Source organism: Coregonus lavaretus (genome assembly GCF_964263955.1).
Source record: "Coregonus lavaretus genome assembly, chromosome: 10".
Classification (NCBI taxonomy): Eukaryota; Metazoa; Chordata; class Actinopteri; order Salmoniformes; family Salmonidae; genus Coregonus; species Coregonus lavaretus.
This window is the reverse complement of record NC_139997.1, coordinates 30,059,889-30,076,364: the sequence shown is the minus strand read 5'-3', so window position 1 is coordinate 30,076,364 and position 16,476 is coordinate 30,059,889. Positions and strand designations below refer to the sequence as shown.

The 16,476-nt window shown below is 42.7% G+C and overlaps 1 protein-coding gene across 2 annotated transcripts in view; it reads right to left on the bottom strand.

Moving 5' to 3' along the window:
• LOC311136079 (flotillin-2a) overlaps positions 1-16,476 on the bottom strand; it is a 44,925-nt gene that overhangs the window by 5,807 nt on the left and 22,642 nt on the right. Inside the window, exons 1-2 of one of the 2 annotated variants that reach the window (XM_084170152.1) lie at positions 10,526-10,594; positions 9,818-9,908 (exon numbers count right to left, since the gene is read on the bottom strand). In XM_084170152.1, coding sequence (XP_084026278.1) covers positions 9,818-9,892 — 75 coding nt within the window. In that variant the 5' untranslated portion in view covers positions 9,893-9,908; positions 10,526-10,594. Of the gene's footprint in view, positions 1-9,817; positions 9,909-10,525; positions 10,595-16,476 lie in introns of those variants that run through there. The other variant, XM_084170151.1, reaches the window with a different exon arrangement.

Below are 16,476 nucleotides of genomic sequence, written 5' to 3'. Positions count from 1 at the left end.
AGGGTAATAGACAACATTGTCAGCTGTTAGCTAGATAGTTAATACACTAACATCATCTGAGCAACATCATCTGGTTAGCACTTCAGAGACATAACTATGGTGGTTATTCTAAGTCAGGGATGGGCAACTTTAAAATGGAAGCAAACTTACTTTAAAACTGTGGGCCCTCATGATGAGTTCAGATTTTTGTGGCCCCCACCCCCATCAAAGTTGCCCATCCCTGTTTTAAGTGATTCTTGGTTATTTCTTAAAAGTAACTGTCCAGTGGAAATCTCACTTTTAAAAGTTAATAGTCTGTTAACTCATATCCAAATAATGTTATTGACTCATCCTATACGCATGTGGCCAAAGCACAGTGAGATCCTATTGGCACGTTCTAGCATTTATTTGCATATTTCCATTAGGGAACACCTGCTCTGTGAAGTGCACGTATGCAATAACTCAATTCGCCACCGCACTCCTTCTAAACAACTACATTTTTTAAAACTTTGGCAAAGGGTAGTCTACAAAACGCAGACCACTCTGTTACAGATTCTAGTTTTGGAAACTGTATGGAGATCAAAATGTTTTATCAATGAGAACATTTTGCAGAATCTCGGCAAAAATCCATCTCGCTCCATCTTGTCCCACTGGGTTTCCTCTCATCACCATATTTGGTAGTGAGTGGAAACACTAACCGGATGCGTTACATTTGTAGATCCGGTGAAATATCTGGCTCATTGTTCTATCTGTGATATAATCATGTAACCGACAGTTATGGATGAAGACTATCATGAAAATAAAATAGTCATAACTGTTAAAAACTAATATATATATATATATACACACACTGCTCAAAAAAATAAAGGGAACACTTAAACAACACAATGTAACTCCAAGTCAATCACACTTCTGTGAAATCAAACTGTCCACTTAGGAAGCAACACTGATTGACAATACATTTCACATGCTGTTGTGCAAATGGAATAGACAACAGGTGGAAATTATAGGCAATTAGCAAGACACCCCCAATAAAGGACTGGTTTTTCAGGTGGTGACCACAGACCACTTCTCAGTTCCTATGCTTCCTGGCTGATGTTTTGGTCACTTTTGAATGCTGGCGGTGCTTTCACTCTAGTGGTAGCATGAGACGGAGTCTACAACCCACACAAGTGGCTCAGGTAGTGCAGCTCATCCAGGATGGCACATCAATGCGAGCTGTGGCAAGAAGGTTTGCTGTGTCTGTCAGCGTAGTGTCCAGAGCATGGAGGCGCTACCTGGAGACAGGCCAGTACATCAGGAGACGTGGAGGAGGCCGTAGGAGGGCAACAACCCAGCAGCAGGACCGCTACCTCCGCCTTTGTGCAAGGAGGAGCAGGAGGAGCACTGCCAGAGCCCTGCAAAATGACCTCCAGCAGGCCACAAATGTGCATGTGTCTGCTCAAACGGTCAGAAACAGACTCCATGAGGGTGGTATGAGGGCCCGACGTCCACAGGTGGGGGTTGTGCTTACAGCCCAACATCGTGCAGGACGTTTGGCATTTGCCAGAGAACACCAAGATTGGCAAATTCGCCACTGGCGCCCTGTGCTCTTCACAGATGAAAGCAGGTTCACACTGAGCACATGTGACAGACGTGACAGAGTCTGGAGACGCCGTGGAGAACGTTCTGCTGCCTGCAACATCCTCCAGCATGACCGGTTTGGCGGTGGGTCAGTCATGGTGTGGGGTGGCATTTCTTTGGGGGTCGCACAGCCCTTCATGTGCTCGCCAGAGGTAGCCTGACTGCCATTAGGTACCGAGATGAGATCCTCAGACCCCTTGTGAGACCATACGCTGGTGAGGTTGGCCCTGGGTTCCTCCTAATGCCAGACAATGCTAGACCTCATGTGGCTGGAGTGTGTCAGCAGTTCCTGCAAGAGGAAGGCATTGATGCTATGGACTGGCCCGCCCGTTCCCCAGACCTGAATCCAATTGAGCACATCTGGGACATCATGTCTCGCTCCATCCACCAACGCCACGTTGCACCACAGACTGTCCAGGAGTTGGCGGATGCTTTAGTCCAGGTCTGGGAGGAGATCCCTCAGGAGACCATCCGTCACCTCATCAGGAGCATGCCCAGGCGTTGTAGGGAGGTCATACAGGCACGTGGAGCCTCATTTTGACTTGTTTTAAGGACATTACATCAAAGCTGGATCAGCCTGTAGTGTGGTTTTCCACTTTAATTTTGAGGGTGACTCCAAATCCAGACCTCCATGGGTTGATACATTTGATTTCCATTGATAATTTTTGTGATTTTGTTGTCAGCACATTCAACTATGTAAAGAAAAAAGTATTTAATAAGATTATTTCATTCATTCAGATCTAGGATGTGTTATTTTAGTGTTCCCTTAATTTTTTTGAGCAGTATATTATTTATATATATATATATATATAGCACAGTGAGATCCTATTGGCACGTATATACACACACACATATACACAGTACCAGTCAAAAGTTTGGACACACCTACTCATTCAAGGGTTTTTCTTTATTTTACTATTTTCTACATTGTAGAATAATAGTGAAGACATCAAAACTATGAAATAACACATATGGTTGTAACCAAAAATGTGTTAAACAAATAAAAATTTATTTTACATTTGAGATTCTTCAAAGTAGCCACCCTTTGCCTTGATGACAGCTTTGCATGCTCTTGGCATTCTCTCAACTAGCTTCATGAGGAATACTTTTCCAACAATCTTGAAGGAGTTCCCACATATGCTGAGCACTTGTTGGCTGCTTTTCCTTCACTCTGCCATCAGACTCATCCCAAACCCTCTCAATTGGGTTGAGGTCGGGTGATTGTGAAGGCCAGGTCATCTGATGCAGCACTCCATCACTCTCCTTCTTGGTCAAATAGCCCTTACACAGCCTGGAGGTGTGTTTTTGGTCATTGTCCTGTTGAAAAACAAAATGATAGTCCCACTAACCGCAAACCAGATTGGATGGCGTATCGCTGCAGAATGCTGTGGCAGCCATGCTGGTTAAGTGTGCCTTGAATTCTAAATAAATCACTGACAGTGTCACCAGCAAAGCACCCCCACACCATCACTCCTCCTCCTCCATGCTTCATGGTGGGAACCACACGTGGAGATCATCCATTCACCTACTCGGCGTCTCACAAAGACATGGCGGTTGGAACCAAAAATCTCAAATTTGGACTCATCAGACCAAAGGACAGATATCCACTGTGTTTCTTGGCCCAAGCAAGTCCCTTCTTATTGGTGTCCTTTAGTAGTCGTTTCTTTGCAGCAATTCAACCATGAAGGCCTGAGTCACGCAGTCTCCTCTGAACAGTTGATGTTGAGATGTGTCTGTTACTTGAACTCTGTGAAGCATTTATTTAGGCTGCAATCTGAGGTGCAGTTAACTGTAATGAACTTATCCTCTGCAGCAGAGGTAACTCTGGGTCTTCCTTTCCTGTGGCGGTCCTCATGAGAGCCAGTTTCATCATAGCGCTTGATGGTTTTTGCAACTGCACTTGAAGAAACTTTAAAAGTTCTTGAAATGTTCTGGATTGACTGACCTGAAATGTCTTAAAGTAATGATGGACTGTCGTTTCTCTTTGCTTATTTGAGCTGTTCTTGCCATAATATGGACTTGGTCTTTTACCAAATAGGGCTATCTTCTGTATACCACCCCTACCTTGTCACAACACAACTGATTGGCTCAAACGCATTAAGGAAATAAATTCCACAAATTAACTTTTAACAAGGCACACCTGTTAATTGACATGAATGCCAAGAGTGTGCAAAGCTGTCATCAAGGCAAAGGGTGGCTACTTTGAAGAATCTAAAATATATTTTGATTTGTTTAACACTTTTTTGGTTACTACATGATTCCATATGTGTTATTTCATTGTTTTGATGTCTTCACTATTATTCTACAATGTAGAAAATAGTAAAAATAAAGAAAAACCCTGGAATGAATAGGTGAGTCCAAACTTTTGACTGGTACTGTGTGTGTGTGTGTGTGTGTGTGTGTGTGTGTATATATATATGACATTGGGACTAACAGCTGATTGAAGACGGGACGGCCGGGCATTAATGTGGTTGCGACCGTTTCTGCGATAATATGGACTCTAAACAACGTGATAAAACTTTGTTGCCCCTTGCACAAGTATTTCGCTACACCCGCAATAACATCTGCTAAACACGTGTATGTGACAAATAAAATGTGATTCGATTTGAAACGAGAAAGGTGTTGTAGCAAACGATTAATAGAATGGCCTTGGAACCTCTAACCCAGGCAATTTGACTGGTAAACTCATGGGTACACCAGCAATGGCTGCCTGGTATTGTGGTGCAATAATTTCCATGGTAATGTAGAATGTTCATTCAAATTATGTTAATTCATCACGTTGTTTAGTCCATGTTATCGCAGAAACGGTCGCAACCACATGAATGCCCGGCCATCCCGTCTTCAACCAGCTGTTAGTCCCAATGATGTGGCTCATTTAATGGACTGCATTTTTTGTCATGTCAGTTGAGTTGAATCAACAAATCACAGCACATATTGATGGGCACACTTCCTGCTTTGCTCCTATGGGTACACGCGCAATGGTCACCAGTCCACCCATTATGCCATCATTGACTTGAATGGGGATGGCCATTCTATTCATTCTATGGCAGCAAATGTAGTCAGGAGCGGAGGAAAGGAGAAAATGTTTTTAAAATGTAAATATTTATTTTAAAATGTTTTTTTCTATTTGAACGGTTGTTACAGAAACCGCAGTCATTTGGCTGCTGGACAGTTACTTTAAAATGCCATGTATGCAGATAATACTTAGTTATTTTATTTTACATACTCTGTAGTTCTATTCCTAAACAGCACATCATTATAACCACTCATTTATAAATTCTCCCTACATAGGCCTGCAGGAGTAAAACACAACCCTTCCATATGCGATCCCCTTACCTACCTCCCTACCAATGCATCATGTCGTCCAGGGTCATGTAACATGTTATGATAGTATTACCAAACAGAACCACACCTAAATGACTGGCCTTAGTAAGACAACCCTGCCTTGATGATTACCCTAGATCTCTTACTCTTAGTGACTTATTTTTCTTGCTCTTAGATCAGGCAACAGTTTGCTCTCTTACTCTCCTCAAGGCCAAACTCCACTCAGAAACATCTATTCATACTGAGGACTGGAGTCATTACTCATGTTGTGGGAATGTTGTCCTGCACAAAACACTGATCTGGGGTGAATCTCAAAAGTATTTTCTTCGATTCCTCTCTGCTCGCCTCCTTCTCAAAACATATGAGGACGCGAACATTGGAGGAGAAAATCAGAGTAGAAGATCTCCTCCAATGCTCTTTGCTTCCCTCTGATGTTTTGACAAGGAGGCAAAGAGAGAGGATGTGAGGAATCGAAGGAAAATACTTGATTCCACCCTGGTCTTCATGAGGACTGAGTGAGACAGTCCTGTTATGAAGAGGCTATGTGGGGACATCACTCCCTTATTTTCTTTTCAGGTTTACCAATAAAAACAACAGACGTGCTAAAGTTGAGGATAAACCAAGTCACCAGATGAGATAAGATATCCTCAGATTGGCCCTATTCAACCAATCTTTGAATCAATGGCGGTTGTGTTGTCCGCTGCAGCTGAAAGGAAAGAGAGTGAGCTGGTCCCTGAGGCGAGAGATGTGACTGGACATAGACCCCAATGAGACATGCACTCAGAAATCGTCTGAGAGGAATTACAGTATAATGGGAGGGGAGATGGCAATCATTCCATGATAACACTGATTATAAAACAACCACAGACAGACAGACAGGCATACAGACAACCAATCAACAGGCCACCTGAAAGACAGCAGGGGGAGCTGTGCCAAGGGAAGGTAAGCACAGAGATGAGGACCCGTGCAAATGTGCCCTCCGCTACCCTTACACCTCAACCCCCCCCGCTAACACCACGGTTCCTCCAGCATGCTCTGAAAGGGTGGGCAGAGTACCATGGAAAGCAAAACACAAAGAAAAACCACAAACACATGAAATATGAGCCTGATGATTAGAAATAATACAAATCTGTTTCCTGACTGCAGTGCTTATTGAAACGACCTACTTTCACATTAAGTGGGAAACTACTTTCGTTGTGTTTTAATGTTTTATGTGGGAGGGCCCTTTTATCTGGTTCAAATGGAAGCCGCCCACTTATGTTGCCAAGAGACAGAACTCACTCTTCCAGTTTCACAAACATGTGAACACCAGTTTAGAGCTCTCAATATTGTAGTAAAAGGTAATATGAGAAATATGAGACATCCTATGGGTGTGTTAAAGGTCAAAGGAAGGTGGGTATATCCACTATCCAAATCTGCACTGAGCCAATCCCATTACTTTGAGCAGGGACAGACTGTAAACTTCAGTTGCCACATAACTCCTGTTACCCTAGAAACCAGGACAGGAGGCTTGTTTAGGCTCATCCAATCAGATAGACCTGATGATGGACCTCATTAGGGAAGTGCAGCGTTAAAGCTTCCTCTTCATCAGTGATAGTTGGCACATTGTAGTCATGCCCACTGGACAGACTATGAAACTAAAAAAAGGGAACATCACACAACTTGTACTGGTTTATAAGTAATCTAATTGGTTGTAATAAATTACACATTATATACTAGATTAGTCATAAATAAGACAAACATTTCCAGTGAGAATTAATAAATAAAATCTAAAGTAAATTGCAGGGAAACTTGAACTTGCATACTCACATTGAGTTAACATTTGCTAGTTACATAACTACATTTGAAAACTACTGTTAAATCAGACTTTCACTGCAGATTGACACTAGGGGGGGTAAACAAAATTAAATGAGGATTTTGGCACAGAGAAAAGGTTACAATACAAAAAGGAAATTAGTGTAAACACAAAGGAATGTAAATGTTAGGATGCAAAAGAAACATGTCAGACTGTATTCAGCTCCCTTGTACCCCTTTCAAGGAAGGCTCCAAGGCAGAAATGTACAAGCAGTGTCTGGACTGTCTCTGCCTTGATACGAGGGTCAATAATTCTCCACCAACAGCTAGTTCCACCTGATCTTCATGGACATTAGATTCATCACTATAATTCCTGCTTGAGCAATATATAGGGTATATTTAAGCAATAAGGCCCGAGAAAGTGTGGTATATGGCCAATATACAACGGCTAAGGGCTGTTCTTATGCACGACGCAATGCAGAGTGCCTGGACACAGCTCTTAGCCGTGGTACATTGGCCATATATCACAAACACCCGAGGTGCCTTTTTGCTATTATAAACTGGTTACCAACGTAATTACGTTTTTTCATACCCGTGGTATACGGTCTGATATACCACAGCTGTCAGCCATCAGCATTCAGGGCTCGAACCACCCAGTTTATCATTAGTAATATACATGGCCCAAATCATTTGCAGCAAGGAGATGATAAAAACAAAAACAAATCTGTAACAAACCCTGTTTGCAAAATTACATATCTACTACACGCTCTATGGTGTTCACTCCATTACACTTGACCACGGACACAAACATTTCTTAGATTCCACCATCTCAGTTTACACAGGCTTTCTTGTTTAGTGTAAAGTAAAGAGGTCTGAAATAACTGAACCCTTGCAACGAAGAACCATACATCATTTTGGAAAATGTTGTTGACTTGACATATCTCTACTTGTATAGTCAGTGATTTACATACATACTTCAAAAGTTTGGGGTCACTTAGAAATGTCCTTGTTTTCAAATGAAAAGCAATTTTTTTGTCCAATAAAAGAACATAAAATTGATCAGAAATACAGTGTAGACATTGTTAATGTTGTAAATGGCTATTGTAGCTGGAAACGGCTGATTTTTAATGATATATCTACATAGGCCCATTATCAGCAACCATCAGTCCTGTGTTCCAATGGCACGTTGTGTTTGCTAATCCAAGTTTATCATTTTAAAAGGCTAATTGATCATTAGAAAACCCTTTTGCAATTATGTTAGCACAGCTGAAAACTGTTATGTTGATTAAAGAAGCAATAAAACTGGCCTTCTTGAGACTAGTTGAGTATCTGGAGCATCAGCAATTGTGGGTTCGATTACAGGCTCAAAATGGCTAGAAACAAATAACTTTCTTCTGAAACTCGTCAGTCTATTCTTGTTCTGAGAAATGAAGGCTATTCCATGCGAGAAATTGCCAAGAAACTGAAGATCTCGTACAACGCTGTGTACTACTCCCTTCACAGAACAGCGCAAACTGGCTCTAACCAGAATAGAAAGAGGAGTGGGAGGCCCCGGTGCACAACTGAGCAAGAGGACAAATTCATTAGAGTGTCTAGTTTGAGAAACAGGCGCCTCACAGGTCCTCAGCTGGCAGCTTCATTAAATAGTACCCGCAAAACACCAGTCTCAACATCAACAGCGAAGAGGCGACTCTGGGATGCCGACCTTCTAGGCAGAGTTGCAAAGAAAATGCCATATCTCAGACTGGCCAATAAAAATAAAATATTAAGATGGGCAAAAGAACACAGACACTGGACAGAGGAAGTGTTATGGACAGACAAATCGAAGTTTGAGGTGTTCAGATCACAAAGAACATCATTTGTGAGATGCAGACCAAATGAAAAGATGCTGGAGGAGTGCTTGATGCCATCTGTCAAGCATGGTGGAGGCAATGTGATGGTCTGGGGGTGTTTAGTCGCTCTGGATAAGAGCGTCTGCTAAATGACTAAAATGTAAATGTAAATGTAAAGTGGGAGATTTGTACAGGGTAAAAGGGATCTTGAAGAAGGAAGGCTATCAACGCCATGCCATACCCTGTGGACGGCGCTTGATTGGAGCCAATTTCCTCCTACAACAGGACAATGACCCAAAGCACAGCTCCAAACTATGCAAGAACTATTTAGGGAAGAAGCAGTCAGCTGGTATTCTGTCTATAATGGAGGGGCCAGCACAGTCACCGGATCTCAACCCTATTGAGCAGCGTGGGAGCAGCTTGACCGTATGGTACGTAAGAAGTGCCCATCAAGCCAATCCAACTTGTGAGAGGTGCTTCAGGAAGCATGGGGTGAAATCTCTTCAGATTACCTCAACAAATTGACAAATAAAATGCCAAAAGGTCTGCAAGGCTGTAATTGCTCCAAATGGAGGATTCTTTGACGAAAGCAAAGTTTGAAGGACACAATTATTATTTCTATAAAAAATCATTATTTCTAACCTTGTCAATGACTACATTTCCTATGCATTTTGCTATATTTCCTATTCAAACTCATTTAATGTATACTTTCATGGAAAACAAGGACATTTGTAAGTGAGCCCAAACTTTTGAACGGTAGTATATATATATATATATATATAAAACACACACATATATACACACACAATGAATAGACAACATGTACAATACATTTCCACAAGTTTGCAACCATGGATATTACAGTTCATTTATAATAATGAAATGTTAATAATTGATGGAGGCAATTCTTCTGTCGTAACTTCTATCAGGAGAATGATTGACCCTCAGTCACGGCTATGGCACCAATCCCCGTTGGGGGCGGCAGGTAGCCTAGCGGTTAAGAGTTAGGCCAGTAACCGAAAGGTCGCTGGTTCAAATCCCCGAGCAGACTAGGTGAAAAATCTGTAGATGTGCTCGAGCAAGACACTCAATCCTAATTTCTCCAGTAAATCGCACTGGATAAGAACTCCTTCTAAATTACTAAAATGTAAAGATGTGTGCAGGGGAGGCAGAGGATGGAGCCTGAACCAACCCGCCTTGAGCTGAAAAAGGCATTCCAGTCTATTCTCAGAAGGTAGGTGTGGTACAGTACGTAAGTGCTTTACCTGTGCCACCCCAGTGACAGTAATAGCTACACCCTCCGCTGTCTCTACATCCTCACACTTGGGCTGCAGGGTCATAATCTCAAGGGTTATCCTGTGGAGAATGTGGAAAAAAATCAAAATAGGCATGTTCTGGAGGGTGATAGCAAATGAATAGAAGGGGAGTAAAAACACAAAAAGAAGGAAATAAAATAAACATTCACCCAAAAGACTCCTCCTCCAGGGAGGTGACAACAGGATGTAATAGAATGCATTTTTCCCAGAGCTCAAAATATAATTGGATTCCCAAATGTAGATGTGATGTTCATTGAATCACCATATTGAAATAAATATCAAGTAATGTTAACTTGTGTTTATCAACAGCGTAATAGCTAGCAATGGTGGGACCCTTCTTTGCATCCCTTCTCAGAGCATTCATTATGGGGACCCTGTTGCCAAAGCCCATAGGAGTGTTAACGAACACAGAGGTTAGTTGTGTAGCAAAGCCCAATTAACAGGTTAATGACAGACCGCTGACTCTCTCTCCCTTCCGCTGCAGAGGGAGAGAACAACGTGACATGGAGAAAGAAGGAAAAACAGAGACACACAGTAGTTAGCCAGTTAGTCCACCCGTTTGTTTGCCTCTGACGTTTTGTTTGGTTCTTGTCCAGTCAGTCTATGCCTTACTGTCTGTCGTCTTTCTGGTCTTTTCGCAGCTGTCTGAAGCATTACCTGAGCCACCCCTGTCACATCCAGGGGGACACCTTCCGAGGTTTCGATATTCTCACAGCGACAGAGGATGGTCATTATCTCCAGAGACATCCTAGGCAGGCAGGTGGAAGGGTGGTAGGAATAGGAGAGGCAGGAGAGTGAGTATAGTATATCCGTACAATAGCTGTTAGGGATGTCAGTAATGGAGGGTCAGGGGTGAGAGGGGTGGGATAAGAACTAGAAGATACTCTAGGAGGAAGGGGCATTGGTATCTCTAGTCTAGGCCTACGCCATAGACTCTACAGCAAAAAAGGAACCATTGTGTAACCTAAACACCAGAGGCAGAACGCTTCAGATAGACTGGAGAAGCCTTCAGTTCCATCAATTATCTAATGCTAGTATGCTGGTGTTTACATTACAAGCACGAACACAGCACAGCCGGCCAGTTCTCTCCCCAACACAACAGACAGCAACAACTAGGACAAAGGGCATGAGTCACAGGGAAGGATTGGATTGGTCAACATAGCAGACAGAAGCATTCTTAACACCACATCTGAGATTAAGACAAGAGATTACTCAAAAATGCAAGTCCCTAATGACAATCGCTACTGCTTTGTTGAGGCTCGCTAAACAAGTCTAGAGCAGGGTTTCTTAAACTATGGGTCGGGACCCAAAGTGGGCCCTGGGCATGTGAGAGTTATGAGAATAAATATATAATCACACACTATTTCTTCTTAATTTGGGTCGCTGGAGGACTGTTAATTTCTCATTTGGGTCTCGAGCTGAAAATATTTAAGAACCCCTGGTCTAGAGCAGTGGTTCTCAACTGGTTTTCCCCCGGGACCCAAATTGAACCAGGTTGTCTGTTGCAACCAAACATTCGCATCGCGAAAAATTATCACCAAATTACAGTATAGAAAACTATTTTTAACGAGATATTGATAGTAAATGTAGCAATTATTTCTTTAGAGTCTAAGACGTTGGGGAGTGTGGGGGTGGGGGGCTTTACTACTAAAGCCCACAAAAACGCATTGAATAAACACATTCATAAAATGGCAAAGGACAGTCCAAAAATAAATCATAACAAACAAGGTTGAAGTGTCAGTCCTAAATCTAGGATATAAAAATAACTAAAATATACAGTACCAGTCAAAAGTTTGGACACCTACTCATTCAAGGGATTTTCTTTATTTTTACTGTTTTGTACATTGTAGAATAATAGTGAAGACATCAAAACATTGAAACAGATATGGAATCAAGTCACCAAAAAAAAAGTGTTAAACAAATCAAAATATATTTTAGATTCTTCAAAGTAGCCACCCTTTGCCTTGATGACAGCTTTGCACACTCTTGGCATTCTCTCAACCAGCTTCACCTGGAATGCTTTTCCAACAGTCTTGAAGGAGTTCCCACATATGCTGAGCAATTGTTGGCTGCTTTTCCTTCACTTTGCCGTCCGACTCATCCCAAACCATCTCAATTTGGCTAAGGTCGGGGGATTGTGGAGGCCAGGTCATCTGACGTAGCACTCCATCACTCTCCTTCTTGGTCAAATAGCCCTTACAGAGCCTGGAGGTGTGTTGGGTCATTGTCCTGTTGAAAAACAAATGATAGCCCCACTAAGCCCAAACCAGATGCGATGGCGTATCGCTGCAGAATGCTATGGTAGCCATGTTGGTTAAGTGTGCCTTGAATTCTAAATAAATCACAGACAGTGTCACCAGCAAAGCACACTACACCATAACACCTCCTCCTCCATGCTTCACGGTGGGAACCACACATGCAGAGATCATCCGCTTACCTACTCTGCGTCTCACAAAGACACAGTGGTTGGAACCAAAAATCTCAAATTTGGACTCATCAGACCAAAGGACAGATATCCACCAGTCTAATGTCCATTACTCGTGTTTCTTGGCCCAAGCAAGTCTCTTCTTCTTATTGGTGTCCTTTCGTAGTGGTTTCTTTGCAGCAATTCTACCATGAAGGCCTAATTCACGCAGTCTCTTCTGAACAGTTGATGTTGAGATGTGTCTGTTACTTGAACTCTGTGAAGCATTTATTTGGGCTGCAATTTCTGAGGCTGGTAACTCTAATTAACTTATCCTCTGCAGCAGAGGTAACGACTGCACTTGAAGAAACTTTCAAAGTTCTTGAAATGTTCCGGATTGACTGACCTGAAATGTCTTAAAGTAATGATGGACTGTCGTTTCTCTTTGCTTATTTGAGCCGTTCTTGCCATAATATGGACTTGGTCTTTTACCAAATAGGGCTATCTTCTGTATACCACCCCTACCTTGTCACAACACAACTGATTGGCTGAAACGCATTAAGAAGGAAAGAAATTCCACAAATTAACTTTAAACAAGGCACACCTGTTCATTGAAATGCATTCCAGGTGACTACCTCATGAAGCTGGTTGAGAGAATGCCAAGAGTGTGCAAAGCTGTCATCAAGGCAAAGGGTGGCTACTTTGAAGAATCTCAAATATAAAATCAATTTTTTTTGGTTACTACATGATTCTATATGTGTTATTTCATAGTTTTGATGTATTCACTATTATTCTACAATGTAGAAAATAGTAAAAATAAAGAAAAACCTTGAATGAGTAGTTGTGTCCAAACCTTTGACTGGTATATATATATATATTGCTCAAAAAAATAAAGGGAACACTAAAATAACACATCCTAGATCTGAATGAATGAAATAATCTTATTAAATACTTTTTTCTTTACATAGTTGAATGTGCTGACAACAAAATCACAAAAATTATCAATGGAAATCAAATTTATCAACCCATGGAGGTCTGGATTTGGAGTCACACTCAAAATTAAAGTGGAAAACCACACTACAGGCTGATCCAACTTTGATGTAATGTCCTTAAAACAAGTCAAAATGAGGCTCAGTAGTGTGTGTGGCCTCCACGTGCCTGTATGACCTCCCTACAACGCCTGGGCATGCTCCTGATGAGGTGGGGATGGTCTCCTGAGGGATCTCCTCCCAGACCTGGACTAAAGCATCCGCCAACTCCTGGACAGTCTGTGGTACAAAGTGGCGTTGGTGGATGGAGCGAGACATGATGTCCCAGATGTGCTCAATTGGATTCAGGTCTGGGGAACGGGTGGGCCAGTCCATAGCATCAATGCCTTCCTCTTGCAGGAACTGCTGACACACTCCAGCCACATGAGATCTAACATTGTCTTGCATTAGGAGGAACCCAGGGCACCAGCATATGGTCTCACAAGGGGTCTGAGGATCTCATCTCGGTACCTAATGGCAGTCAGGCTACCTCTGGCGAGCACATGGAGGGCTGTGCGGCCCCCCAACGAAATGCCACCCCACACCATGACTGACCCACCGCCAAACCGGTCATGCTGGAGGATGTTGCAGGCAGCAGAACGTTCTCCACGGCGTCTCCAGACTCTGTCACGTCTGTCACATGTGCTCAGTGTGAACCTGCTTTCATCTGTGAAGAGCACAGGGCGCCAGTGGCGAATTTGCCAATCTTGGTGTTCTCTGGCAAATGCCAAACGTCCTGCACGGTGTTGGGATGTAAGCACAACCTCCACCTGTGGACGTCGGGCCCTCATACCACCCTCACGGAGTCTGTTTCTGACCGTTTGAGCAGACACATGCACATTTGTGGCCTGCTGGAGGTCATTTTGCAGGGCTCTGGCAGTGCTCCTCCTGTTCCTCCTTGCACAAAGGCGGAGGTAGCGGTCCTGCTGCTGGGTTGTTGCCCTCCTACGGCCTCCTCCACGTCTCCTGATGTACTGGCCTGTCTCCTGGTAGCGCCTCCATGCTCTGGACACTACGCTGACAGACACAGCAAACCTTCTTGCCACAGCTCGCATTGATGTGCCATCCTGGATGAGCTGCACTACCTGAGCCACTTGTGTGGGTTGTAGACTCCGTCTCATGCTACCACTAGAGTGAAAGCACCGCCAGCATTCAAAAGTGACCAAAACATCAGCCAGGAAGCATAGGAACTAAGAAGTGGTCTGTGGTCACCACCTGCAGAACCACTCCTTTATTGGGGGTGTCTTGCTAATTGCCTATAATTTCCACCTGTTGTCTATTCCATTTGCACAACAGCATGTGAAATGTATTGTCAATCAGTGTTGCATCCTACGTGGACAGTTTGATTTCACAGAAGTGTGATTGACTTGGAGTTACATTGTGTTGTTTAAGTGTTCCCTTTATTTTTTTGAGCAGTATATATATATATATATATATACACACAGTGAGGAGAACAAGTATTTGATACACTGCCGATTTTGCAGGTTTTCCTACTTACAAAGCATGTAGAGGTCTGTAATTTTTTATCATACTTCAACTGTGAGAGACGGAATCTAAAACAAAACTCCAGAAAATCACATTGTATGATTTTTAAGTAATTAATTTGCATTTTATTGCATGACATAAGTTTTTGATCACCTACCAACCAGTAAGAATTCCAGCTTTCACAGACCTGTTAGTTTTTCTTTAAGAAGCCCTCCTGTTCTCCACTCATTACCTGTATTAACTGCACCTGTTTGAACTCATTACCTGTATAAAAAGACACCTGTCCACACACTCAAACAGACTCCAACCTCTCCACAATGGCCAAGACCAGAGAGCTGTGTAAGGACATCAGGGATACAATTGTAGACCTGCACAAGGCTGGGATGGGCTACAGGACAATAGGCAAGCAGCTTGGTGAGAAGGCAACAACTGTTGGCGCAATTATTAGAAAATGGAAGAAGTTCAAGATGACGGTCAATCACCCTCGGTCTGGGGCTCCATGCAAGATCTCACCTCGTGGGGCATCAATGATCATGAGGAAGGTGAGGGATCAGCGCAGAACTACACGGCAGGACCTGGTCAATGACCTGAAGAGAGCTGGGACCACAGTCTCAAAGACAACCATTGGTAACACACTACGCCGTCATGGATTAAAATCCTGCAGCACACGCAAGGTCCCCCTGCTCAAGCCAGCGCATGTCCAGGCCCATCTGAAGTTTGCCAATGACCATCTGGATGATCCAGAGGAGGAATGGGAGAAGGTCATGTGGTCTGATAAGACAAAAATAGAGCTTTTTGGTCTAAACTCCACTCGCCGTGTTTGGAGGAAGAAGGATGAGTACAACCCCAAGAACACCATCCCAACCGTGAAGCATGGAGGTGAAAACATCATTCTTTGGGGTTGCTTTTTTGCAAAGGGGACAGGACGACTGCACCGCATTGAGGGGAGGATGGATGAGGCCATGTATCGCGAGATCTTGGCCAACAACCTCCTTCCCTCTGTAAGAGCATTGGAGATGGGTCGTGGCTGGGTCTTCCAGCATGACAACAACCCAAAACACACAGCCAGGGCAACTAAGGAGGGGCTCCGTAAGAAGCATCTCAAGGTCCTGGAGTGGCCTAGCCAGTCTCCAGACCTGAACCCAATAGAACATCTTTGGACGGAGATGAAAGTCCATATTGCCCAGCGACAGCACCGAAACCTGAAGGATCTGGAGAAGGTCTGTATGGAGGAGTGGGCCAAAATCGCTGCTGCAGTGTGTGAAAACCTGGTCAAGACCTACAGGAACTCTGTAATTGCAAACAAAGGTTTCTGTACCAAATATTAAAGTTCTGCTTTTCTGATGTATCAAATACTAATGTCATGCAATAAAATGCAAATTAATTACTTAAAAATCATACAATGTGATTTTCTGGATTTTTATTTTAGATTCCGTCTCTCACAGTTGAAGTGTACCTATGATAAAAATTACACACCTCTTCATGCTTTGTAAGTAGGAAAACCTGCAAAACCGGCAGTGTATCAAATACTTGTTCTCCCCACTGTGTGTGGGTGGGTATATATATATATATATATATATATATATATATATATATATATATATATATATATATATATATATATATATATATATATATATATATATATATATATATACATACATACATACACACACACACACATACATATA